At 44.8% G+C, this 27,711-nt stretch overlaps 1 protein-coding gene across 3 annotated transcripts in view; it reads right to left on the reverse strand.

Annotated features, from left to right (window-relative positions):
- Positions 1-27,711, reverse strand: part of IL10RB (interleukin 10 receptor subunit beta) — a 248,194-nt gene that overhangs the window by 89,489 nt on the left and 130,994 nt on the right. Inside the window, exons 3-5 of one of the 3 annotated variants that reach the window (XM_085621380.1) lie at positions 12,183-12,245; positions 5,792-5,887; positions 3,333-3,499 (exon numbers count right to left, since the gene is read on the reverse strand). In XM_085621380.1, the coding sequence (XP_085477506.1) occupies positions 3,333-3,499; positions 5,792-5,887; positions 12,183-12,245 (326 nt within the window). Of the gene's footprint in view, positions 1-3,332; positions 3,500-5,791; positions 5,888-12,182; positions 12,279-27,711 lie in introns of all 3 variants that reach the window. The other 2 variants (XM_085621379.1, XM_085621381.1) reach the window with 2 other exon arrangements.

Below are 27,711 nucleotides of genomic sequence, written 5' to 3' on the forward strand. Positions count from 1 at the left end.
TATCTGGTGAAAAATGTGGCTACTGTGACAGCAGTTGGTCAGGAGAGGGTGGATGTACTGGCCTTGGTGGCAGTGAAGGCAGGGTAGGTGAGGGTGGGGTAGAGGAGAAGGAGGTGGAAGAGTAGGAGGCAAAGGAGGAGAAGAAGGAGGGAAAAAGATAGTGCTTGTGTCTCTGTCCTCCTTCTTCTTTGGTGGTTTAGCTGGTTCAGGCCAAGCAATGTCCTTAAATGTGTTCTTCCTTTTGGGAAGCGTAAGGGAAACAGGTAGTGGAGCTTTGGTGCCCAGTTTCCCAGTGTCGGGTGCTCAAAAATATTATTTTGTTCCCTGTCTAGCTAGCCTTGCCTTGCAAGCGCTCTAGAATTGGCTGCACTTGTCTTTGCCGTAGTTCAGCAGCATATTTGGAGGCTTTCGGTGTCAAAGGCATGGATGGCGCTGCAGAGAGTCTTGTCTCCATTGCATCTTTGTGTGTATGGGGTTTTGATGCCGACTGCTTAGGTGCCTGGCTCTGGTGCCAATGGCTTTGGTGCTGAAACATCTTCTGGTTCCGATTCTCTTTTCGGATCCAATGTACGCTGCTTCGGCTTTGAGTCCTTGCCCAAGTTTCGGTTTCAAGGCCTTATATTTTCTGACGCTCGTCGAAGGCTTTCCAGGCAGAGAGGATTTGCCTTTTGCGCCAGATGGTGGAGACCGCCATGGCCCGAGGACAGTGGCCTCCAAAAGCGGATTTGAGTGGTTTGGTAGAGGATTGAGTGGCTTTTGCCTAGAAACACACATACCCCTGTCTGGAGTTCAAGCAGTCCCCAGTGCTAGCCAGCAGTATAGGTACTCCCGGAGAGCAGTCTGTGGTTCTGTGCCCTTCGGTTCCCTGGTCAGGGTCTGATGACTGCTCCCCAAAGATGTCCGGTGCATCTTCTGTGTGTCGCTGCATGGTGGTGTAGGCCAAACGGCGCTCCCTTTGCTGCCAAAGGGTTCGATTTGACCGGAACACCAAACACACCTCGCAGGAAGTCGCCTCATGCCTCATGTTCTGGTGATAAACAGAGATTGTACACTCTGTGTTAGACTTGCCGGGAGTACTTTGAGTGGCATTTGGGCCAAAAGCTGAAGGGGATGTTTTCCATCCATCGTAGATGCTGGCATGGAGAGTGGAGGCGAAGAAGTTCAGCAAGGTCGGGCCATATCCCAAGCAGGTGCTGGGAAATATCTAATAACACCAGCAGGTGTTGTTCGGTCATGAACGCAGTTTGGTTGAAGAGAAAAAATGGAGCACTGCAAAGGCCTCGGTGAGGAATTGAGCTTCGGTCTCGCAGCTGCGATGTCGACTTCCAAACCTGATAGCAACAACAAAAAAACAATCTAACAAAGGAGCAAGGAAACATGCGCAATGCACAATGGATGAGGAGTCACTTTACCTCCTGACTCAAAGACTTCTTCGAAAAAAACTCGTCCGAGCCCAACACTAGATTGCAGGATAATGCCAAGCATATGTATCTAGGGCCACCAAATGCTACAAATATTGTAGTTCTCCCAATATTATTATATTTTTTCACCATGCTAGCCGTCTGATTCCCAGGGTTGTCTTTCAGGAAACTGACAGAACATTATTGGCCCAGCTCTGGCATAACACGAGGCATTGGGTGTCCTTGGCCAAAGTCCGCCTCCTGGCAGCAGAGGGCAGATTGGCAGTCACTGACTTCTGACTTTATTAGCTGGCTGCACAACGGGCCTGAGCGGCGTGCTGGCGGAAATTACTGGGGGGTACTCCGGGAGCCGAATCTGCGGAGATTCCAAGCTGGGGCGCTTTGCTCCAACTGCTCCTGCATCGTATGGGGAGAAGGCATGACGAGACACAAAACATTCCACTCAGGATTTTCTAATACATTTGCAAACTGGCCGTATGCCAGAATCCTTGTAAGCTCCCACACCCCTGCGATTTGCCGCTGAAGGCTCTGGGGGCCTTTGACTCCCGTGACGACAGGCAGGGGCTGCGCGAGTAGATGAAGGCGGGTAGACTTTTATGAGAAGAACACACCTAAAGAATTCAAAGCCATCATTGACACATTTGATATCTCCTATCAACTTGTGTATACGACCTCATGAAGAATCAAAGGGATCAAATTGTTTTAAAATGCATCGACATCACAAGCCATAACAATGTTACGGGGCCTCCGAGCCCCATAGACGGAAGATATTGCCACCCAAATCTCCAATAAAGATTGGGACAATATTCTGGAGGCCACACCACAGGTCTCCAGAAATGCTTGATTCAAACCCATCCATTTCTATGATCTTCACAAAGCCTATATCATACCAAAGAGGATTAATCTACGGCATTCCCTTTTAAGGGATTCCCTACATACTGAAGAGATTGGCGCACTTCTATCAGCCCAGACAGCGCAACAGACAAGTCTGGTTGATACTACATTCACCCCCAATGCTCCTATGTGCCCCTGTGCCAAGGGATCTCCCCTTCACAATTGAGTCTCGTATAGCCGTTGCCGCCCTCCCCCCGGTAAGCACCCTGTCCAGAGGAAAGCACACTGCACCCACCACTTGCCTGCAACATCTTCACACCAACACCATACTCCAACTCTAGCAGATTGATACGTTTGCCAAGCTTGTTATAAGTGGTTGTTTTTAACGCAAGGATATATTTTGCATACAGGACCATGCATGTCTCCTGACCCACCTGTCCATGAATTATATGACTTACTGATATCTCTCGCATTAGAACTTATCTGATCTACACACTCTCCCATCCCAGATTGCATGACTTGGAATGGTACACTGATAGAGAAATGATGGGGGACAGCAAAGAATGTTACAAGTACACTGTGTTTGTAAGCATCTGCACAAACGTAAATAAAAATATGTTGAAGAAATAATAATGGGAATGCCATATTAGCAGGAAAAAACTATTTAGAGACCTTTACCCCTATAACTTTTAAGCCTCCTGTCTAATCTGTGTCAAATTTGTCAATATCTTAGTTATTCTCTTAAACACTTTGTTCTTCAAGTTTTATGCTGATTGGTTACCTGAATTACAGAGGCTGCATAGGACATACACTATTGTCTGGAAAGACAAAATTGGAATATGGCAAGGAAGGATGAAAGATACACTAAAGTCATATAAGGGATTATCATGATTGACCCTAAGTGCAGAGACCTAATATGTAAGACATGTCATACTACTTAATCTTTAAATAGGAACACAGCATTAAGACAATACTAACTTTTTGGGAAAATTTCAACTACTTCATTTTCAAGAAAATCCGCTTTCTACATCAAAGCTTTTACAGTGCATCAGTGAAATATGAACAACAGGTACTTACTGTCTTTTAGTGGTTTGAAATGAATTGACTCCCAATCTGAGGTATTGTTGTTGAAATTAGATCTTACACTTAAACAAAACAAACCATAAAACAATCCGCTGAACACACACTTGGTCAGGAAGGTTTTATAACAGGTATCCTTGAATATATCACTGCAATGAACATTGCTGAAAAAAAGAAAATAAAATATAAAAAATCCTTTTTGAAAACATACACATATAAACACTACAGATTTCATTGTTCGATGATATGTCACGGAGTGCCCCAACTGATGAATTTTGCCCCTTTTAAACACATTCTTGGTTCTATTTAGCAGTGTCCCTGAGAATCAATTTGTGTCATTGATAAATTGATAGGTGAAGATACCACAACATCTACACACTCTCCCTTCTGACATGATCCCTACATAGGTGATATACTGGAATGAAGAATGCATTCATAACTATTTCTTATAGTGTTACAGACAAAAAAGATCCATTCCGGAATATTTGTTTAATAAAGGATCTCTATATAAACATCGAAACTAAATTTGGCATTTGTGGTAAATATTGTTCAACACCAAGATACAAGTGGGAACTAATTTGATCAAATGTCATTTTTAAAACCTTTTTAACTCTCTCATAATAGATTTATATTTTCTGTTCAAACCTTATAGAAAAATATTTTAAATATGACTTAATTCTGATCCATGGTTTAAATAGTACATGCTTCTGATTCATATTTCTAGCCAGTACTAGCCCAATTCAACTGCTTTTTGTTGTTGTTGCAAAAGTCAAAACTGAAAGTACGCTTGTTAAATCAAAAAAGCCACACACAATAATTGCTTTGTCATCAACCAATTTAAGACCCATATAGCAGTTTTCTTTGGTCAATATGTCTCCTTCATGGTTCTGTACAATATTCATTAAAGGCATAGCAGTAGCACAAGACAGAGAGAAAAAGCAGATGTGATCAAACTCAATTCCTAGATAGGAAGCTTGCTCTAGACAACAGAGGGAGATGTTGAAACAAGACTATGATAGAATAAGCAATGTAACATAACTGCACCCTTCTATCTTTTGAACCAGCAGGAAAGCACTGAAACCAGAGACCCGTGGCGGCTCCTCCATAGGTGTGTGGGCCCCACTGCTTTCTCGCAGTGCAAGAAGCAGAAACATAAAATGGTAAAACTTCCCATTTTATGTTTCTGCTTCTTGCACTGCGAGAAAGCAGAAGTGCCTGGTTGGGGGTGGGCAGTCCTGTGCAAGGGGAGGGGGAGTGGCTTGCCCACTGTTGTGAGCCCTGACTGTTTGTTCGGCCCCAGGGCCATCTAAAGCAGTCATGCACACTCCACGTTTTCTCTATGTAGACTGCATGCAGCCTACATAGAGAAAATGGCCTCCGTACAGGCGCCCAGCTGGTCAACTGCGCCACACCAATCACAACGCAGCCATTGCAGCGGTGTGATTGGCTTAGGGGAGGCGAGGGAGGCTGCCTAAAACGCGCCAGGAGCAGCAGGAGCTGAGGCGGCGGCGCATGATGTGGCACGCGGTGGAGGAAGGTAAGTTTTCGTATTTTTAACCGTCCCGTTATGATGAATATATAATTGTACAGATCAGGTCAAATGTATAATAAATTCAAAGAAATCAGCTTAAAAAATTTACACATATATTTTGTGGAATTGCCTTTTGATTTAAATATAGTATAGATTTTTCAGAGAGAATAAAAAAATCATAGGAAGAGACAACTGAACTATCTCTTCATCCTATTGTATAGCACATTATCTATCCCGAGGCATTATTATCTTTATATAATTGTGTTTATTTACCCAGATGCCAGAGGGTTATTTTGGGTAACCCCCTTTGTTTTGATACCGTTTCCCACCCCCTACACCCCCACCAGCCCGTCTTGCCGACGTAGCCAACATAGAGACCATCTTTCAGCTAGGTGCCTCACTCACGGTGATGGATCAAACCCAGATCTGTTGACTGGGTGTGAGTGTTTGATTGGTTCTGATGCTCCGTCCATCACCACCCCCTTTTGTATCACTCACGGCTTGAGCTACCAAGGTGGGACTCTGTTTCCTAATCACGTGTCCCTGGCTAATGTGCACTTTAAACACAGATAATGTCCGGGTGTGTCTTACACGTAAAATATATTCGTTTTTTATCACAGTGATGACATCACTATCTCAAATGGTGCTTTATTTAAAAAAAATGTGAAAGATGGCAGGTAAAAGAAAATCGATTGTGTTTTAACATGTATCAAAAGTTGCAACAGAACATGCGGTGGTACGCGTGCATGTTGTTTTTTCTTTTGGATGAAAATCTTTACAAAAAGAATTTAAAAAAAGTTGCAACAGAACAGCAGCTATATATATATATATATTTTAAAGTCTCTGGTGCATAGAGTCATTCCATCTTTGATGCTTACAACTTTGACTGAGGCATGCATAGTTAAATCTAAAGAAAATAACAAACCTTCCGCTTTCTGAATCATCAGTGCTCCCCTTGGGCATTCTGCACTTTAACTCCGGTGATGAATCTGCTGCATCTCTATCAATGCAACTGCTTCTCCTAAAAGAAACACAGAAACAAATGATACCTTTATCTACCTTTTAAAAATAAAATTACAAAAGCTAGATGTGAGAAATTGGGTTGTTGGTTGACAAGGGAATGAGTCCTGCCTTGTAAGAGTTAGGCACAAGCAAACCCACAATTAACCTGTGATCATCCTTCTGGTAGGTTGGCAGAGTATTCAGGCTTAACACAGAGGCAACGTGTAAAGTTTTTGCACAAAACTTCAAATGGGAATAAAGTGAAAACACAACATTGAAAGGATTTTACCATGTTAGAAACAGAGAACTTTTTAAAATAACTAAAACAAGACCAAAACAAGAAGAATCAAATCAGCAGAACCAGAGATATGCAATTTTAAAGATTTTAGTGACGCTAGTGCCAAAAAGCACAAAGCGCTAACTGTGGATATCTGTTTGCTCTGGCCCGGGATAAAGTCACAAGTTCAAGGCAACCGTGATGGAGCATGAGCCGGCTACAAGAACTCAGTTAGGCCTGCTGAACAAAGTACTTTAGATCCTGGGTTGTGGAGTGTTGCGACGATCCACACCAAAGATGCGTTGCGCAGCCAAAGTGATGCATAAAACCAGCATCAATTGCAGAAACCTACAATGTGCCACAACTGAAAGCCATCTGCAAACATTTTTACATCTCAGTAAGAGGCCTCACCGGACAGGAGGAATGCCAAGCGGCGCTGAGGAATGCAAGTGAGCATACCGAGGAGCCTGTGTTGGAGGCAGAGAATTTCGATGGGTAGCAGGATGTGCCATTTTTTGGGGCCTGGAGGGCGTGTGCTTTCCAGGGGGGGCAGCAGTGTGTCTTCAAGAGGTCTGTCTGCAGGAGAGCTCAAACACAGAGAGAAGCAGAGTGCATGAGATGGAGCTTGCTAAGCTCACTTGGGAAGCAAAATGACATGGAGGACAAGAAATTTGCGCTAGAGAGGCAGAAACTGGCCATGGAGGAAAAGAGGATGCTCTTAGAGCATAGGAGAAGTTTGAAGGAGCTGGACATAAAAGCCAAGGGTGTGGAGTCCAGTTCCAATGGTGGCAGCTTGCCCTCAGTGCCTGGGGAAGGGAGGGTGTACATCCCTAAGGAAGTGATTGAGGATTATGTGAAAAGTGATGTGATTAGTCAATGGTTCAAGGGGTATGAGGTAGCAATGAGGTCCCACAGAGTCCCTGAGAGAGACTGGGGGGTGGGATTGTGGAGCCGCTTCATGGCAGCAGGGAAGGATAACTTGCTAGCCTTATCAGAGGAGGATAAGATAGTTTATGCTCCTATGAAGGAAGCCTTAATCAGGAGATATGGCTTGACCCCAGAACTATATAGGCAGAGGTTCAGGGCCTGTAAGAAACTTGAATCAAACACTTGGGTTGAGTATGTTGCCTACTTTTGCAGAGCACTGTATGGTTCGGTGAAGGGTAGCCCGGTAAATGATTTTCAGGGGCTCTATGATTTGATGACATGGGAGCACTTGTCTGCGAATAGTTTTCCTTGCAAGTAGTTGTGAGACCAGCCATGCCTGTTGACTGTCTGCTTGGTAGCGACCTGGAGAGTTCTTCTTGGGAGAAGGTGGAACACATGTCTCATCTTGAGATGTTGGGTCTGCCTGTGTGGGCATGTGTGACCACTCGGTCAATGGCAGACAGTAATGGCAATCAAGAGAACCTGGAATCTGAAAGAGTGGCCCAAGTGCCTGTCAGAAAGAGAAGAGGCACTGGGCGTGGGAAACCGTCCCCCTAAGCTGTCACAGTCCAGGAGGAGGCAGAGCTTGAGGGGGATGCCATGGAGCCGTGGTACTAGTTGTACGGCCTGCGGGGCTCCAGCGGCCCGGCAGGCCTTCCTTGGCGGCCTACGGACCTTGAAGGTAATGTATCCATGGCCCCCCCCAGAGAGAGTGAGTGGAGAGAGAGAGAGCGTGGAGAGAGAGACAGTAGAGAGAGTAGAGAGAGTGGAGAGAGAGAGAGTGGAGAGAGACAGTGGAGATAGACAGCGGAGAGAGAGTGGAGAGAGAGAGAGAAGAGAGGAGTAGAGGGAGAGAATGACTGAGAGAGAGAGAGAAAGACTGACTGAGAGAGAGACTGACAGAGAGATTTACTGAGAGACTGACTGAGAGAGAGAGGCTGACAGAGAGAGACTGACAGACTGAATGAGAGAGAGAGACTGACTGACTGACTGGCCAAGAGACTGAATGACTGAGAGAGAGACTGACTGACAGAGAGAGAGACTGACAGAGATACTGACTGACAGAGAGAGACTGACTGACAGAGAGAGAGAGAGACTGACAGACTGAATGAGAGAGAGAGACTGACTGACTGACTGGCCAAGAGACTGAATGAATGAGAGAGAGACTGACTGACAGAGAGAGAGACTGACAGAGAGACTGATTGACAGAGAGAGACTGACTGACAGAGAGACTGAGAGAGAGATTGACTGAGACTGACTGACAGAGAGAGAGACTGACTGACAGAGAGAGACTGACAGAAAGAGAGACTGACTAAGAGAGAGTCTGAATGAGAGAGACTGACTGAGAGAGAGAGAGAGAGAGAGAGAGAGAGAGAGGGACTGACTGACTGACAGAGAGCCTGACTGAGAGAAAGAGACTGAGAGAAAGACTGAGTGAGAGAGAGACTGACTGAGAGAGAGACTGACTCACTGGGACAGACTGACTGACTGACAGAGAGACTGACTGAGAGAGAGAGAGACTAAGAGAGAGACTGACTGACAGCAAAAGACTGACTGACTGACAGAGAGAGAGACTGAGTGAGAGAGAGAATGACTAAGTGACTGAGAGCTAGAGAGACTGACTGACAGAGAGAGAGACTGACTGACAGAGAGAGAGAGAGACTGACTAACAGAGAGAGAGAGAGAGAGAGAGAGAGAGAGACTGTGATGGAATTGGGGTCAAAGTCTGTATGAAGCTATGCAATGCCTATTAAGATTGCTATTGTCTGCTGATAAAAATGTATTATCAAAATGTGCTCTTTGTAGTTACATCTGCTTTTGAAATACAGCATTGTTGCATGTTCTGAAGCGGGTTCTATTTTTTTTAACTCTAGCCCCACCCTGCACTGACCCCGCCACCCACTGAACCCACCCCTACTGGTGCGGTCCTCGGCCACAAACCACACTGTAAATTTGGCCCCGACAGAAAGTTTGTGAGTACCCATGCCCTGGAGCCTACAGGGAAGCAAGTGGCCGAACTGTAGGACATGCCTGAGTTGACCCATTGGCAGCAGGATGGGGGCCCCTTCAGGGAAGAATTCTGCAAGGAGTAGCAGAAATGCCCTTCTTTTGTTGGTTTGTGGCAGCAGATTGAAAACCAGGCAGCAGGTGATCAGTTTGGATCACATCGGATTTACTGGGAGAGTGGTCTCCTTTATAGTGAGTCTAAGGTTGCTAAGCCTGGGTCAGCCCGTGTGCTGGTGATACCCCAGTGCTTCAGAGCCTTCCTATTGGGTCTGGCTCATGTTGTGCTTTTGGCAGAGCATTTGGGGCAGGACAAGACCTTTGAAAGACGTCACCTACATTTACAGGCCCCAAATGTGCACGAACTCTGACATGCATTGTAGGTCTTGCCAGACTGGCCAGGCAAGTGGCAAGAGTGGGAGGAAGTGCAAGGTTCCTCTCTAATCTTTTCCTGTAGTAAACACCCTCTTTGAGAGGGTGTGTATTGACATTGTGGGATCACTAGACCCCAAGATAGCCATGGGGAACAGGTTCATCCTGGTCTTGGTGGACCATGTCAACCGGTACCCCGAGGCTATCCCTCTCTGGACTACAACAGCCCCCGTGGAGGGTCCGGCATTGATGGAGATCTTTCCCGTCTGGGGTTCCCCAGAGACGTGGTATCAACCAGACCCTAAAAGGCATGATTATGGGTCTTACGGAACCCATGAGGCATAAGTGTGAAGTCCTCTTATTATGCCTGCTTACAGGGAGGTACAGTAGAAGTCCTTAGGGTTCAGTTACTTGGAACTCCTGTATGCACATCCTGTAAGACAACCTCTGAGTCTGGTCTAGGAAGGTTGGGAGAAGCCTCCCAGTAACCCCCCCCCCCCCCAGTATGAGTATAGCTACATGCTGGCCTTCTGGAACCAGACTAAGTGCTTCAAACTATTCGCTCAGGTGAATCTGAAATCCAGCCAGGAAGAGATGAAGAAGTGGTATGATCAGAATAGCACTCTGATCGAGTTTCAGCCTGGTAAAAAAGTGTGCGTCATGGCCCCAGTGGAGCCTTGTGAGCTCCAGCACAAGTGGACTGGGCCCTTTGAGGTGGTGGAGCGCAAGAGTAAAGTCACCTACCTGGTCAACTTGCAGTCTCCCAGGAACCCTTTGAGGGTCAAACATGTGAACTGACTCAAGCTCCACTTGGAGAGGTCCGAAGGAGGCATGCTCCTAGCAACAGATGATGGAAAGGATGAGGAGACTGGGCCTCTCCCTGACTGCTAAAGAGCATGATGGGTCAGTGGACGGTGTAAAACTCTCCCACCCTGAAGAGCAGAGGGACTGCCGCCAACTGTTGGGGCAGTTTGCTACTCTTTTCTCCCTGACCCCTGGTGTCACTCAGTGGTAGGTCCATGATGTGGACACTGAGGACAGTCCTCCAGTAAAACACAAAATCTACAGGTTGACTGACAGATTCAAAGCTATTATCAAGGAGGAAGTCTCCAAGATGTTGGCTCTAGGAGTGATTGAGCCCTCAAACAGCCGTGGGCCAGCCAAGTGGTCTTGGTCTCGAGGGTTGCTGCACCCAGTGCCAAGCCAGAACTCCAGTTCTGTATGGACTAACGAGGGCTCAATTCAGTCACGATGACTGATGTACACTGTTGTATCCTCTATTGTTCTTTCCACCTTGGTTTCTTCCCCCACCCCTTCATAACCCATTTAGAATGATCCTATGATGTTGGCAAGATTCTAACCTGCACTCCCGGTGTCAACTGTCATTTTCCTCTTGGGTTATGGATGTTGGTCGCTTAATTCCGATGCCAATAAAGTTATAAGCAATTACTCACTTTTTTTAGTTATTTCACTGGCGATGAGCAGTTGGGCGGAGGACAACGTACTGATATCCCCTCCAGACATCACCCAATTTGAAAGAGGAAGTTTTGAAGACGTACGTGTGGAAATTGAATAGCTCAGTGAGAAGGTAAATGAGAAGCTAGCTAAACTGCATTTATTGGATAAGTGAGTATGTGGAGCTGCTATTTGCATGTTTCAACTGTTACACGTAAAGAAGAATAGCGGAAAAGTGGAAGCGAGTTACCGTATTCCTATGTGGTCGAGTGTCGCAAAGCTCTCTTCACGTTTTCATGAGGCGATGTCCACTGACGGAAGGTATTTCCACTTGTAGCTGGTTTTTTGTGTTAACCGGTTGCTAGGCATCGTAGACAGCGCTCTCTGTGAGGAGAAATTTCTTAATACTGGCCCTCAAGCTTTCCGGTCTGGAGCGTATGCGAAGCTATGCTCATGCGCGGACCCTGTGAAAGAAATTAGTCATCTGGCCATCAAGTTTTTCCGGTTGGGAGGTGTTACAAGGGAAATTAACATCTCCTTAGTGTCGGAGAAAGGTGGAGCCATTACTACGCTCATGCGCTGAGGAGATTTCAAGGCTTCCGAAGCACAGCAGTTTACACATAAATTCTCGTCAGGAGCTGTACGAGGAGTTCCTACCACAGCTATAAGCACTGGCAGTAAGTTTTGATGTGATTCATTGGAATATTTTGAACAGCATTTGTGTATTTTATTTTGAGAGTTTTAAGACTTCCTTTGATAAAGTTTACGGTGAGTGCAATTAACTACGCGATTCAGCGAGGAACTTTCTAAGTAGCAGCGTCCACATGAGGTGCCAGAGTGAATATCCTTGAGAAGAGTGATGTTAAAGAAACTGATGTAATTCTGGAAATAGTCAGACTCTTGCTAACTTAAAGGATTTCCATAGCAATTGTCAAAGTTTCAAATGCAAACTGTGAGACATACATTGTTTTGTGATTTTGTTGAGATTTCTAGCATTTAATAACTGTTTTTTCCACACAGAGAAACTGAAGTGTACAGTGGGGAAATTAGAACTGTTAAGAACTTTTATGTTTGCTGATTATTTTTGCGTAGTAGTCAGTAGGAGGTGTCATTTATACTAGAGTTTTTGTTAACAACCTTATTTACAGGTGTGTCTCCCACACAGTTTACAACACATATAATGGCAGCGGCTAGTATGAATCAACCCCCACCGTTCTTGCCTGAAGCAAGGGAACCAGTAGTACCACGGAAAGATTGGAGGAGAACTTTTGAATCTTACCTAATTGCCATTGGTGCGAGTGGTTTCTCAGCGATAAGGAGGCACCATATCCTTTTACATAACCTGGGAGCAGAAGAGAGGAAAATCTTTGATAGCCTTCCGGAGTTAGAAGGAGAAGAGGTGGGAATAGAAGAAAGAGATGTGTATGATTACAGCATTAAAAAATTAGAAATCCAATTTGCAGACAAAATTAACGTCGTTTTAGAGAAACATACATTTTTGGGGAGAGTTCAAGGTAAAAATGAAAAGGTAGGAAATTACATAGCCAGTTTAAGGGGACTAGCGAATACCTGTGAATTTATTGAACTGACTGAGTCACTGATCCGTGACCAATTAGTACGCTGTACAAATAACAAAAAGATACAGGGGAAATTATTAATAGGAAATCCAGATTTAAAAACTGCAATGGACATTGCTAAAAGTGTTGAACACACTGCAGAATGTATTAAAGAAATGAATGCGCCTACTGATAGCAGTGAAAATGAGGAATTTAGAAATGTGTGTGCTATCAAGGGTGCTAGGAAAAAAGAGTCAACAAGAGAGTATAATAAGGATAAAGTGTATTCGGAGAACAGACTAAGATGCTTCAGATGTGGCAGTAGTGGGCACTTAGCCAACAATGTAATTTGTCTAGCAAGAACAGCCACGTGCCGCAATTGTAATCGTAAGGGTCACTTTGCACGCGCTTGCAAGGATATGTCGTGTAAAACTGTAAACGCTATTGAGATTAATGGAGATTCCAGAAGCAGATACATGTTACAAGTGGATGTTAATGAGAATTGTAATATACATAAAATTGATCTTCCTAAATGTGAAATCGGGTTGGATGGCATAAACTTGAGGTATATGCAGACTCATGTTCACCATTCACTTTCATTAATAGTGAAACGTTTCATACGAAATTCAAGGAGGAGGAGTTATCTCTTGAAAGACCAGATGTAGTCCCCGTGGGATAAAACAAAGATCCCATTCCACTAGAGGGTGTGGCCACTATGAGGATCACATTTAAAGATAGGAGTACGGTGGGCAAAGTATACATAGTGGTGGAGCAGGTAAAACAAACATTTGTATACCTTCTCTATTTTGCATGATAAAATACTAATTACGTAACTTTCTAAAATGTAACCTGTATTAAATGTTTGGAGTGTTAATACTAACCAACATTACACCTTAATAAACACGAATTACACGATGGACTAAATGCTGAAGTGCATGGCAAATAATTCTAATGACTAACTGAGGTACACATATTAATGATAGAACGTGTTGTGATAGAAATTTTGCATGATTTATGTTGCTTTCTTAATGGTTTGCATTCCTAGTATGGCGGAAGGGTGAGTATTGTTGCTTTAAGTGTTGCTATAAGCTTGGAAAATACTAATATAAATGGGATTAGTGTGTGTTTAAACATTAGAATCTTCATTTCCATATATTAACCCCTTCCCCACTCATGACGGAACCACTCCGTCATGAGCCACGGTCGCCGTGTGCTCATGACGGAGTGGTTCCGTCATGCTGCGGCCGTTGGTGGCCGCCCCGCCCACGCGGCGCTAATTCCCCGCCTGTGCGGGCGATTAGAGCAGTGGGCGGAGTCATAACGGAACCACTCCGTCATGAGCACAGCTCAACCGCGGCTCATGACGGAGTGGTTCCGTCATGAGCACCGCGCCACCGCGCTGCCCCCAAACTCCCCCCAGCGCTGCCGCGGAATTCCCGCCGCAGCGAAAGGGTTAATTATTCTGTATGTTTGTTTTGCTTAAGTTGGCATTCGGGCCTACTAGGCCATGATATTCAAAATGGAGTTCGGAAATGGGCCCTGTCGTGTGAGCGCGATGTCTACTGCGTAGACTCAGATGGCTCTGAAGATCTCCAGGCATCCTCTGACTAGGGCACAGTGTTCCTTGTCAAGGATAGGAACGTGGAGGACTGCCAAATCTCAACCAGTGTGAATGACAGAAAAACAATGGCAACCTGTACGTAGAGGCCTGCCGATTGATACTTCGGACCCTTTCACATGAGAACTGTTCAAACCACGGGATGACCTCTTCGGTTCCATGAGAAACAAGGAACTATGTGAATCACGTCCTACATTGCAAAATTTGATGGCTTAGCCAATCAGAGTCATTCCAAATTCAGCAAATGTAGCATATTACCCACATTTTATTATAAAATGGGGGTTAGTAGAAGGATGGTCATGAATTGTGTTCCAGAAGTGTGATCCGAATCTACGTTGACCGATTTGTCCCGGGGATATCTTTGGAACTGTGTCGTGCCGAGCAAAAATAATTTTTTCCCGGACTGATTTTGGGCTGTAACCTTTATTCGATTGGAGGGTCTCACCAGAAGGGATTTGATTTATGCAGGGCTGATAGGTTTCGGGAGAATGGTCGCCAATATCAGGAATTAGGTGAATATAATTGTTACGCTGATTTATGCTAATGTTATTAAAATTCTGATTGATTATAATGCTGATTACGCCAATGAGAGAGAATTTAATTAGATAAACTAAACATTTATTTACTGAAAACGAGTTTGTGATTCTTTAAAGGGTATTGATTAAAGATTCTGAGACTTTAAATGTGTTTTAGCTGGTTCTTAATCACCCTCAACCAGTCCAACTAATTGGTCCGTCGACCAAGTGGTGGAGTGCCTTTATGTTAAAGTTAGGATTCTGTAGGTACTGATGTAAATACTGTATATACAAATATTCTCCTATAGGTAATAAGGTACCCCCACATGTCCAGCGCTTCTTTCCTCCTGTGTGCAGACTCGAAGTGAGACGTATGAATGTTAGTGTTATGGGCCCCACCGATGGATGCGTGCGTGAATGAGTTAGTGTGACGACGGGTCTGTGACGCAGGAAGGATATATAAATTTGCCTTCCCGCTGGAGCAGTTTTTCTGGTAGCAGATTGATGGTTTTATTGTATTGGTTTGGTGATTATTGATTAGTGATTGACGGATGATTGATGGATTATTGATTTATGTACTAACCGTCTATGTTGAGTCGCGTTGCATTCTATGTTGTTTTTGAAGACTTCCGGGATGTAGGAAGTTGGATGCCCTGTAGGTACACAGCGAAAACGTATGGCAAGTGAAGTCGTATGGTGTTTGTCTGGTTGCCCTGTAGGTACACGGGGAAAACGTGCAGCGATTGGAGTCGCATGACGCATTGTCTGGTTTCGAATTGGTAACATCGTCGTGTGTTACCGTTAGGGACATTTCTGTGTGAAAGTGCGTGGGTGAGATAGCAACAGGTTCTCTCGTGAAACTCTGGCCTTAATTCTCAAGAGCAGTGTAGTCTCCACATGTGTTTTATCCCCAGAGAAACGGTTAGCCTTTTTGCTTGTTAGAAGGGTAAGGTGGAAGGAAGTGCTACTTTATCGACGAAACGGAATAATTCTGTGGAAGAGCAGAGGTAAGCTCTGCTCTCGAGAAATACAGAATTCTTGTGTAATTGGACAAAAAACTATCTCTTTGTTTAGCGGAACAGGCAATGGTGGTGTTTTTATGTCGTTACTAACAGATTGGTTGAAGAGAAACGTTAGAAAAAGTTTGCCGATAAAATTTGTAAAGGAGAGGTCAGCAGGAGCAGGAGAAGCGAGACAAGCTGACGTCAGAGATACTGTGCTAGGATTGGCCAGCCCTTAAGAGAGGAAGTTTCACAGATTGGTACGCGGGTGTATGCCGCGCTAAGAGTGAAGAATTTCCTGTGTGACGTAGACGCTCCTTAATGGTGCGTTAGTGTGACTCGCGCTGGGAATGGAGAATTACAGAGTGACGTAGATGACTCCTGATTGGTGCGTTAGTGTGAGTCGCGCTGCAATTGGACAGCAAACAGAATAGTTGTAGAGGAGCGATTCAAGAAGTCCAGCAAGTCGAGATTAACGAATAAGAAAATTATGTATTACGATCCGCCAGACAAAGAGAAAAAGTCATGGTTTCGAAAAATCAAGAACTTATTTAAAAGGGATAAGCCGATTGTGACTAGAGAGGGACAGTTACTTCCTCCACCGAAATCGCCGGCATCTTTCATGGTAGCGAAATATGGGTACCACACATGTATTTGGCTAGATAATTGGCCAAAGTATACAAAAGATGATGGAGTTCTAGCATTTCCAGAAAATGGTTCATTCAATTTAGCTGTATTAAGGAACTTAAGAGAGAGGATGATGAGGTTAGAACCAAGACCTAGACCTACTCAGTTTGAAGATTTAACGGAATGGGAAGATGAAATGTACGAAAGAGAACGACAGCGGAGTGGCGGAAGGTATAATTACATGTTTGGTAGACCGTGTGAACAGGAAAGTCATGATGATAGGATGAGGAGATGGCGGAGTGCAAACATGGTTGATGGGATGTTCCCGTTGAGAAACGCTGAAGAGACTAGTGGTAGAAAATGTACAGAAAAAATAAACAACACAGGATCAGAAGGTTACAAGTATGTGTGAATGAATCGGAGGATGAGGTGCTCGAGGACATGTTTTATAAAAATCCTCCCCCGTATCAAACAAACTCCACGTTGCTGACGCCGAGTGCGCCAGTAAAGGAAGCCCACGAAATAAAACTTTTGAGCAAACGCCCCCTGACTTAGGGAAAAATAATCTCTTTAGAGAGTCTGAAATATCACAACCCGTTAGGATGGTAAATGAAAATTCAGCTGAATTAGCTAGGACTACTTTGGAACTAACTGAGAAAATTAGGGAATTAACCAAAAATATGGAAGCCGTAACTGTACCTGTAACTATAGGACCAGTGATGCCTGTCTTTGATAAACAGAAGGATAGTGAGCATTGTCTGACAGTTCCGTACCATAGTAATAAACAAATTGAGACAGAAAAAAGAAATTCGGGAGAAAATCCATGGGGAAAATTAGTAGGAACCTCAGGATTAAGTACTCCAAAAAATCTGACAATGAATCAAAGCCCAGCAAGTAAAACGCTGATGACAACAGAATCAGCACCAGAGACGCCAGAGAGAAGTATAGAGCTAATAAGAAATGAAACAATTCCTGTAGGTCGCACTTCTGATGAATTGAGTGACTGGTTAAGGAGTTTACAGCGAAAAGATACAGAACCTCAACCTTTAGATGTGGCAAAACTAAAAATAACACTGGAAGAATTAATAGTAGGAACTATTCCAACTGAAAAATTGAAAGCATATCAGGACGAAGAGTTAATGTTTCTGTGTAAAGGTATAACTTGGAGAGCAAGAAGTTTGCATGAGAAACTAGAAGAGACAGCAAGCGAAATGGGTATTGATTTTGAAAAAATTAGATCACTACAAAAACCATATAGAGTAGATTTCTCTGAAAAGGATATCGAAAATGTAAATACTGCAGGAAGGTTAACACAAATTAAAGGACTGATTGCTTTACTAAGGAAATGGGGTGATGTCGATAGATGGAAAAGCAGGTGGTTTCGAAAAAGAGATGAGACGACAAATAAGACCTTTTCAGCGTTCCCAGTAAGAGAAAAGGAGACAGTGGTAACAGAATGTCCCATGAGGGAGATCCCAGGAGGTGGTTATGTACATGTTCTGTGGACTAGACAGGACATTTTATCATTTACAAATGACTTTCCCTGGCTAAAAGAAAAGCCGGTGGAATGGTATCGACAAGTAGAAAGATTTGTCAAATTATCTAAAGTACTGTGGATAGATTTGAATGGTCTGTTCGATATAATTGTGCCAGCAGATCTATGGGCAGAATGTAAAATTACAGTTGGTTGGCCCACTCAAGAGTATCCTAGGGATCCTAAAACAGGTGCCCCTGATCCAGAAGTAATGAGAAAGTATGAGCAGGTAATCACATTTTTGAAAAATAAAGTGCCTCCGAGAGAAACGGATTGGGTGAAGATTGATAGAACTCACCAGGAAGTAAAAGAATCTGTACATGCCTATTATGAGAGATTACTATTGGCGTTTAAGCAATACAGTGGTGATGAAAAACTGAGTGAGAAGGATTTAAGTCATTTTGTATATCGATTTGTGTATGGGTTAAGACCTGAGGTAAGCGAAATGATTAAACAGCATACAGTAGATTGGCAAAATAAAAAGATAGATGAAGTACTGAGACATGCAAAATATTTTAGTGACGAAATTGAAGCCAAGCAACGCAAGCTAAAAGAGAAGGCCATGTGGGCTCAGGTTAAGGTAGCGGAAAGACAGGAAGCCCAACTGATTGAACAAGCAAATGGCATGGGCTATGTAAAACAAAAACCTAATATTGGAAAAGGAAAGGGACAGATTAGTTAAGACGAAGCCAAAAAGAAGTGGCCATGTCATAACTGCAGAAAGGTAGGGCATTGGAAATCCGAGTGTAGATTGCCCCCAAGTGCTAATGGCGATAATGCATCATTGAATCCACAGGTGCAGAATGAGGTGAGTTGTCAACCACAGCGACAGCAGCAGGTTGTTGCCCAACAGTGCCAGGTGCCAAAGCCACCTTTTCCACAGAGCGTAAACCCTCAGAGATACAGTAATGAGACAGGATTCTACACCGAGGAACAGGTAACAAAGCTACCGCACGCTAGTGCTTGTTTCGCAGTATTGGCTGCAACGCGATGAGAGTGAGTCAGAAGAGAGTTATTGACAGTGCCGAGGAGAGGAAGAAGAGTGCGTACTTGGCGCAACTCTAGAAGTAGACCAGACAGGCCCTTTTGGGGACGGAAAGATAAATGATGAAAATATTACTTTCCTAGTAGATACTGGTGCTACTCGTTCAACTGATAGATCAGCTGACGTTAAAAATCTTCCTCTCTCGAATGACACAATCCAAGTAGTTGGAGTCTCAAACAGACAGATAAAAGTATATCTTATTGAACCAGTTAAAGTTAAAATAGGAACATTTTCTGACATGCAAAGCTTTGTCGTGTGCGATACCAGTACTGTAAATTTGTTAGGGAGGGATTTGTTGTGTAAACTGAATTGCACGATTTTCTGAACTCCTGATGGCATAGCTTTTGGAACTCCTGATGAGGATGTACTGTACAAAATGACCATGGCCAATATGGAACCCGAGGTTACTGAGGCATTTGTTGTATTTGACCCAGAAGAATTGCCTCAGGAATTGAAGAAAACAGTGAAACCCGAGGTATGGAGTTTCACAGGAGAAGATATGGGATTGATGAGAATTGTAGACCCTGTAAAGATAACTGTAAAAGAAGGAATAAGTTACCAAAATATTCCACAGTATAAATTGACACCCGAAATAATTGTAGGAGTGACTCCCATAATAGACAAAATGATTGAACAAGGTATTTTGAGAGAGATAATAAGCAGTCCATGTAATTCCCCAATCATGGGTTTGAAAAAATGGAACCTTCAGGATAGTGCAAGACCTGGGAAAAGTGTATAAAATTATTGTACCTTGTTGTCCCATTGTGTCAAACCCTTCAGTGATATTATATCAGATTCCTCATGATGCAGAATGGTACACAGTCATTGACCTGTGTCACGCTTTCTTTTCCATCCCATTGCACCCTGATAGCCAACAGATTCTTGCGTTCCGATTCGGCGAACGTACCTTGGCATGGTGCCGAATCCCACAGGGGTATACAGAAAGCCCATCAATATTTAATCAGATTCTAAAGAAGTCCTTGGAAGATTTAAAATTGCCCGAAAGTTCAGTACTAGTGCAGTACATCGATGACCTACTGGTGGCATCGAGAACACGAGAAGCCTGTGTGGTAGATACCGTTGCATTATTGAATCATTGAGCGGGTGGAGGACTTAAAGTATCCCCATCGAAATTACAATTTTGCAAAAAGGAAGTACAATATTTAGGCCATAAAATTGGGAAAGGTCTGAGAAAAGTGACTGCAGACAGAATCAGAATCATAAAGGGAATGAGATTGACGAAGAGTGATGTGAAAGACCCCCTTGAATTGAACAAGGAAGAGTTGAAGGCTTTTAAGCAATTAAGATATAGCCTGTGTGAAGCCCCAGCTCTGGGAATGCCTGACTATGAAAAAGAGTTTGAGCTTTATTGCAGTGCTAGAGATGGATGTGCACTTTCTGTGTTAGTACAGAAACATGGAAAATTGAGACGACCAATTGCATATTTTTCGGCTGCACTAAATCCTGTAGCTGTGGCATTGCCTGGTTGTTTGAAAGCAGTGGCTGCTACCTGTAAAAGCTTGGAACAGAGTGAAGGAATTGTGATGGGCTATCCTGTGAGAGTGTTTGTACCTCATGATGTGGCGATCCTTTTAACAAGGAGCTGCACCCAATTTATGACACATAGTCGTCTAACTAAGTATGATAAAGTCATTTTAGGAGCAACGAATGTGAGCCTTGAGAGGTGTCTCAATGTAAACCCTTCAACGTTGTTGCCTGATGCTGAAAATGTGGAAGTAAAAGATGACGCGGATCATGATTGTTTAGAAGTGCTTGACTTTTGCACCAAGCCACGTCCGGACATAAAAGATGTGCCTCTGAAAGAAAGTGACTATGTGATGTTTGTGGATGGGTCATGTTTGAGAACAGACAAAGGGATTTTGAGTGCAGCATACGCAGTGTGTACTGTAGCGGCTGTATTGGAAGCGTCTTGCTTTAAAGGAGTGAGATCAGCTCAGGTTGCTGAACTGTTTGCGTTAACAAGAGCATGCAAATTGGGAAACAATCTGAAAATCACTGTGATTACCGATAGACAGTATGGCTTTGGAGTGGTACATGACTTTGGGCAAATATGGTCCCAAAGGGGGTTCTTGACATCAAGTGGAACTCCTATAAGGAATGCTGAAGTGGTCGGGAAGTTGCTTGAGGCGATACAGCTGCCTAAGCAATTGGCAGTAGTAAAATGTGCTGCCCACTCGAAGAATGCTGACTATGTGTCGGCGGGGAACGAGTTCGCAAACGACATAGCGCAATATTGTGCGCGCAACCAGAATTCGGTCAATCGAAACAGGGAAAAGGAAATTAACTCATGTCCCTTACTTTTTACTAACACTGTGAATACGTGGGAAGAGGTGAGACAGTTACAGGAAGAGGCAGGGGATGAGGAAAAGAAACAGTGGATAAAATCAGGATGCGCACCCCGGGAGTCCGACCGAGTTTGGGTTTACCAGTCATGCCTGATAGCATGGTCTCTACCATGGCACGGATGTATCATGTACAGGCACATGTAGGAAGGGATGCTATGATCAGACTTTTCAAACAGACATGGTATAATGCCAAGTTTCGGCTTGTAGAGGTGAGCCTTTGTCAAAGATGTCTCACATGTCAGCAATACAATCCAGAAAGAAAGACAGTGGTGAGTTTGGGAACGATAGGACGGGAAGGAGGTCCTTTCACCAGAATGCAGATTGATTTCATTGAAATGCCCCCATGTAATCAGCTAAGATATGGCCTAGTGGTCGTTTGTCTGTTTTCACAGTGGGTAGAGGTGTACCCAACCAGAAGGAGTGATGGGGTTACAGTAGCAAAACTCCTATTGAGAGAATTTATTCCTAGATTTGGTTTCCCAGCTATGATTGAGTCAGATAGAGGAAAGCATTTTAAAGAATGAAATCATAAAATTGTTGTGTGAAGCTTTGAATGTACAACAGAAACTGCATTGTGCCTACCGTCCAGAGGCTTCTGGAGTAGTGAAACAAGTGAATGGCACCATTAAAAACAGATTTAGGAAAAATGTGGTTGGCTCATGACTATTAGATCTATTCCTGATAGGAATACTGGACTGAGTCCCCATGAAATTATTATGGGTAGAGCGATGAGACATGCTTTCATTCCTGTCAACAAACTACTGCCTATATCTGATGACTTCTTGTTGGATTATTGCAAGGGGTTGGCTAATTCCGTTCATTCTGTGTTTCATCAGGTTGGATCGGATGCAACCACTCTTGAAAAGAAGCCAGCTCATGATTTGGGTCCAGGAGACTGGGTAAGAATCAAAGTACATAGAAGAAGAAATTGTCTGGTCCCACGTTGGGAAAAACCACGTCAAGTGATTTTGACCACGACGACGGCTGTGAAATGTGCCAGGGTAAAGAATTGGATTCATGCGAGTCACACTCTGCAAATCCCTAGTCCAGTGAGTAGACCTGAAGAAGAATATTTTGGAGATTCCGATACCAGTTCCGAGTCAGACTCAGAAGAAACAAGAGCCAGACCAACTCCGAGAAGGGAAGAGTTGGAGCCAAGTCAAGTTACAGAACTGGAGAATCTGCCATTAAGAAGGCGATTGGAGATTTCTGATACTAGCTCAGAGTCAGATACTGAACAAGTGAGAGTACAGGAAAATGTAAAAGGAAATATTGAAGAGACTGTCAAGGAAATTCTTGATAAAGAAGCTCCACATGCAAATACAAGAGAAATTCAACCTGAGGTCATAGAAGTAGAAGGTGAAGAATTAGATACAGAAAGTGAGGGTAAGATTGTTGCGGAAGACCCCCGAGGAGGTGTAGGGAAACCACACATCCAGGTAGAAGAAGGGACAGTTAGTCAGCAGGAAGATTGCGTGGAAGAAACACGAGGAGGGACAACTATAGATAGGGAACAGGAAGTTGTGGAAGAAAAATCAACAGAAGGTAGAAGTCACTCTGAGACCGAATCCAAAGATAGTGAAGGAGAAATACAAGAAGGACGAGTCTTGAGAAAGAGAGCTTGGAAAGCCGAGCGAGGTGAAAAGGAAAATAAGTTGAAAAGGCCAGCAAAAGAGGAAATTTGGCCAAACAAAATAAAAAGACTGAGGTATTGATTGACACGAGTGAAGTCATCTAAAGCAGAACAAGTGAATGAGGTGTCTAGCCAAGAAAAACCTGAAGACACTGACCAGACACACTTGAAGAAGGAAAAACAAATTAAGAAACCCAACCAGAAGTATAAGTCACCGGAATGGACGTATGTGGCACTTCCTGAAGTACAAGAGGAAGCAGACAGCCAAGAAAGTCTAGGGGTGACTATACCGGAAGTGGTTGAGGAGGAAGAAGATTCGGAAATCCTGAGAGTTATCTTGTCCGATATCGGAGAAGAGACGGATGTTCAGGAAATTCTGAACCAAGATTGTGAAAACAAAGTGAAAGACGATCAAATGCCAGACTGAAGTGACAAGAAAAACTTGCAGAGAGATTTAATTATTGGATAAGACATATAACCGAAAAGAACCAAGTAGGTGCTCAGAGCCTTGGGTTTAGACAAAAGCTAGTTGTGAGTAGACGAGGCTAAGTCAAAAGACACTGATCCTTTCCGAAATGGCAAACACAGAAGGTAGAAAATCTACGTGTGTGTTCGTTCGAAGATGGTGCAAGGTGTGTTGTTGTATTACTAATGCTTCTGTGGAGTGTATTGGCTTTAATAATTCCGTTTAAAGTAACGTTCAAAATGGAGAAGAAGACTAATAAAGAACAGATTTGGGATACTAATGTAACTAGATTGATAGACAGAACTGATTTGCATAAGGATAGGTCTATAACAGATTTTTCTAATAATGTTTTTTCAAAATTGTTGTATGAATATGTAAAAACTATGGATGTTAAAGATTGTTATGTTTGTATGCAATTACCTGCATCGGTGTCGGAAGGTGTTACATATCACCACCTTCCTGTGACCTATGGAATAACATAAAGGGCCTCATGTAGGTAAATAAATTTTACCGTTTCTTAAATACCGAGCCGTACCGAATCGGTAAATTAGAATCGGTAAGTTATATGTAGGTAAAAATTCGGTAACAGTTACCGATTCGGTAACATTCGGTAATCACGAATCGGAATTCACCGAATCGGTAAATACCGAGGTGGTATTTACCGAATCGGAAAATACCGAGGTGGTATTTACCGAATCGGAAAATACCGAGGTGGTATTTACCGAATCGGAAAATACCGAATCGGTATGTACGGAATCGGTAAATAAAATCACATGACTTGACGAAACAGCTAATCCCGTGCAACCACAGCCCACCCAACCAGGAAGTGGCCACACCCAGGCAGGTGTACATAATTAGCCGACCCTGGAGAGGCTTGGAGTGCAGAGGAGAGGCAGGGAGCCGGTGCCTGTGCGAGCGGGAAAACGAACATCATGTCCAGCCAGAGAACACAGAGAGACGGAGGGGAAAGGAGGAGGAAGCTGAAATTTAGCCCCAAGGAACTCCAGGTGCTGGTGGAGGAGGTGGTGAAGCAGCACCAGAAGCTGTTTGGAAGGCAATCCCTGCAAGTGCCTGAGGCTGAAAAGCGCAACATATGGCTGGCCATCCAGGCCCATGTGAATGCCGTGGGAGTGACCCACAGGGACATAGAGGTCCTAAAGAAGCGCTGGTATGACCTGAGGATTGTAACCAAGAGGAAGATGGGCGACATCCAGAAGGAGGCCAGCCAGACTGGAGGTGGAACCAACAGGGCACCTGCCCTCACCGAACTGGAGGAGCTGGTGGGGGCCACAATCGAGCAAGAGAGCGTCGTGGGTCTTGGGGACGCCGACAGCTCTGCCAGAGCCGCCACACAACAAGGTAAGACGAAAGCACAGCAATGTAGCACCCCCTATCCCTATCCCACATCCCCCAATGTGAAACGAGAATCACACTGCAGTCCACACGTGTCAGTGCAGACAGGCAATGCATTCCGGGAGACGTAGTCAGGGAAACACCAACCATGACGTAAATGTTACAGGGCAACAAGGCATGTCACGCACTCGAGGCACAAGGAGACAGAGGACATTTTGGAATGTGAAATTATTTATTGTGACGCTTTCAATGCAGCCCTTCGGGGACACTGAGCCAATGTTGTATTTCTGTCCACAGATGTGACATCATGCAGGACAGGGCATGCTGCAGGAGAGACGGCACACCGGCCACAAATATCACCTCTAGCCAGCACAAGTTCAGACCAGGGAGCAGGCCCACTGGCAGCCGCACCACCAACACAGGCAGCCTCGCCGCAGCCAGAGCCAGCATCACCTCACCCAGAGCCAGCATCACCTCACCCAGAGCCAGCATCACCTCACCCAGAGCCAGCATCGCCACTCATGTTTGAATCACCGGCCACATCGCCGCTTGCAGGTGTGGGAATGAGGAGGCGTCCAGCAGCCAGGCTACGAGCCTTAGACACCTCGTCAGACGACAGCATGGGCCCTGAAGAACTCACCAGGCCCCAGGAAGGGAGCCATGCCACTGTGCCCCACACCTCACAGGCAGCACAGACGGGAGCAAGAGGGCGCCGCAGGTCGCGTGTCCAGAGTCCACCAGCACCCATTGACGGCCATGGTGTCTTCTTGGGTCTCGAGGGCCAAATGTTGAAACAACAGCGCCTGCAAACAAAGGCAGTCATGACAGTCCAGAGGCACATGCGGGTGATGAAAACTACATTACTCAACATGGACAATAACATCAGCGGCATGGCTGCGGGCATTCGGGACATGTCCCAGTCAGTCCAGCAATTGTGCAGCAAATTGGATGCTGACATCGAGGCACGGCGCCGGGAACGGCAGAGAAGGGACACTACCAACAGGGCACTCAACCGTCTGGCAACTGCGACTTCTCTACTGTGCCGGCGCTCTGTGACGATGCAGGAGGGCCTAACACACTGCTGCAGCGACCTGTCTCGGGGGATGGTGCAGGTGACAAGTGCACTAGGGGTGCTATTGACTAGTCAGGCGTCGACAACTGCTGCAGGGGATGCTGCGGAGAGCATCGACACCAGCAGCAGGAGCAGCATCACACCCCCCATCCCAGAAGCACGCAGGAGCAGCAGGCGGCTTGGGGTTGGCTCTAGTGAGGATGCACAGGCCGTGCCATCCACCACTGCAGCGCGTATGCGCAAACATTGATGTGGCCCTGCTTAGCCACTTCCCAATGGGTGACGTAACCCTGGACATACTCCTTGTATAGATGTTATATTGCCAGATTGGCTTGTTCATGTGTTCATGGCGTGGTGCCACATTAAAACCACGTCATGACTAATCACAACTGGCTGTGTCCCCTTACTTACTCAGAAATAGTTGCATGTGATCTCTGCCCGTCTCTCTCTCCCATCGATTGCAGTTGGCACTCTAGCTGCGTTGCCCTGTGGCTGGCCTGACTCATCCTCGTTGTCCTCAAAATATGTTAGTTCCACATCTGTACCTTTTTTCGTGGCAAGGTTGTGCAGCATTGCACAAGTGGCAATAATCTTGCAGCAGGTGATGGGTGTGTACTGGCGTGCGCCTCCGCTCTTGTGGAGGCAGCGGAACCTGCTCTTCAGTAGTCCAAACGTGCGCTCCACCACATTGCGTGTTGTTTTGTGTGCCACGTTGTATCGTCTCTCACTCTGGGTTGCTGGGTGTAGGTAGGGAGTGAGGATGAATGACCGGCATGCATATGCACTGTCGCCTATATGAGTTGAAGGGAAACATCAGTCACATGCCTCTTTACACTATGATTTGCAGGTTGCAAGGGGCGTCACTGTTACTCACCTAGCAGGTATCCCTCTCCAAATTCTCCGGCACTCAGTCGTGTGTAGATCCCACTATTCTGGAAGATGTACGAGTCGTGGGTGCTCCCAGGAAACTTTGCAACAATATCTGTGATGATGTTCCCTGCATCACAGATCACCTGCACATTGATGGAGTGGGTGGACTTCCTGTTCCTGTAGATGTGCTCTGTGTCAGCTGGTGGACAGATTGGGATGTGTGTACCATCAATACAGCCGATGACATGGGGGAACTGTGCCATGTGATAAAAGTCTGTTTTTGTTTTCTGCAGTGCAGCCTGTGTGTTGGGGAAGCTGATGTAGTGGTGCATTCTCTGCATCATGGCATCCAGGAACTTCCTGAAGAAACGTGACAGGCAACTCTGGGATACACCACCCACCGCAGCTATCACCACCTGATAACTGCCGGATGCCAGCAGATGTAGGCTGCAGAGCACCTGCACATGTGGGGGTATGGCGTGCGCCCTTCTTATTGGCTGGTCCAGGAGTGGGTGAAGGTCCCTGATTAAGTCCATGATGGTTTCGGGGTGTAGCCTGTACCTCTCATGTATCTCTGCATCAGTCAGGTGGAATAGTGTGATGCGCTGTCTGTAGATGCGTTCCTCCCGTCGCCAAACCCTCAGTCCTGCTGCCTGTAGACGTAGGCGCCTTGCAATGACATACATAGCGGCCATGTTGTCCACGCTGTTGCATTTTGGGATTGCTAATATGCACTGTTGATGGTTACCACCTGCTTTCAATCCGTGTTAATTACCGACTCTTATTTACCGATTTTCTTGGATTTCTTAATTACCGAGTGCTCCTACATGTCATTATAATTTTTACCACTTCATATTTACCACTTCATATTTACCGATTTGTTAAGTATGTATTCGGTAACTCTGATTCGGTATTTTAGAATTCGGTAAATATGATTCGGTATTTACCGCCTCATATTTACCGAAAAGTCGTTTTTGGATTCCTACATCTCACTTGTCTGAATACCGGTCGGTAACGGCATATTTACCGAAAATCGGCCGTTACCGACCGGTATTTGGCTACCTACATGAGGCCCATAGTGTGTTAGCAAGTTTGTTTTACAAAACAGGGAAATTAGAATACTATTTCTCTGATGTAGATAACATTTTCTCA

This window comes from Triturus cristatus, chromosome 8 (genome assembly GCF_964204655.1).
Source record: "Triturus cristatus chromosome 8, aTriCri1.1, whole genome shotgun sequence".
Lineage (NCBI taxonomy): Eukaryota > Metazoa > Chordata > Amphibia > Caudata > Salamandridae > Triturus > Triturus cristatus.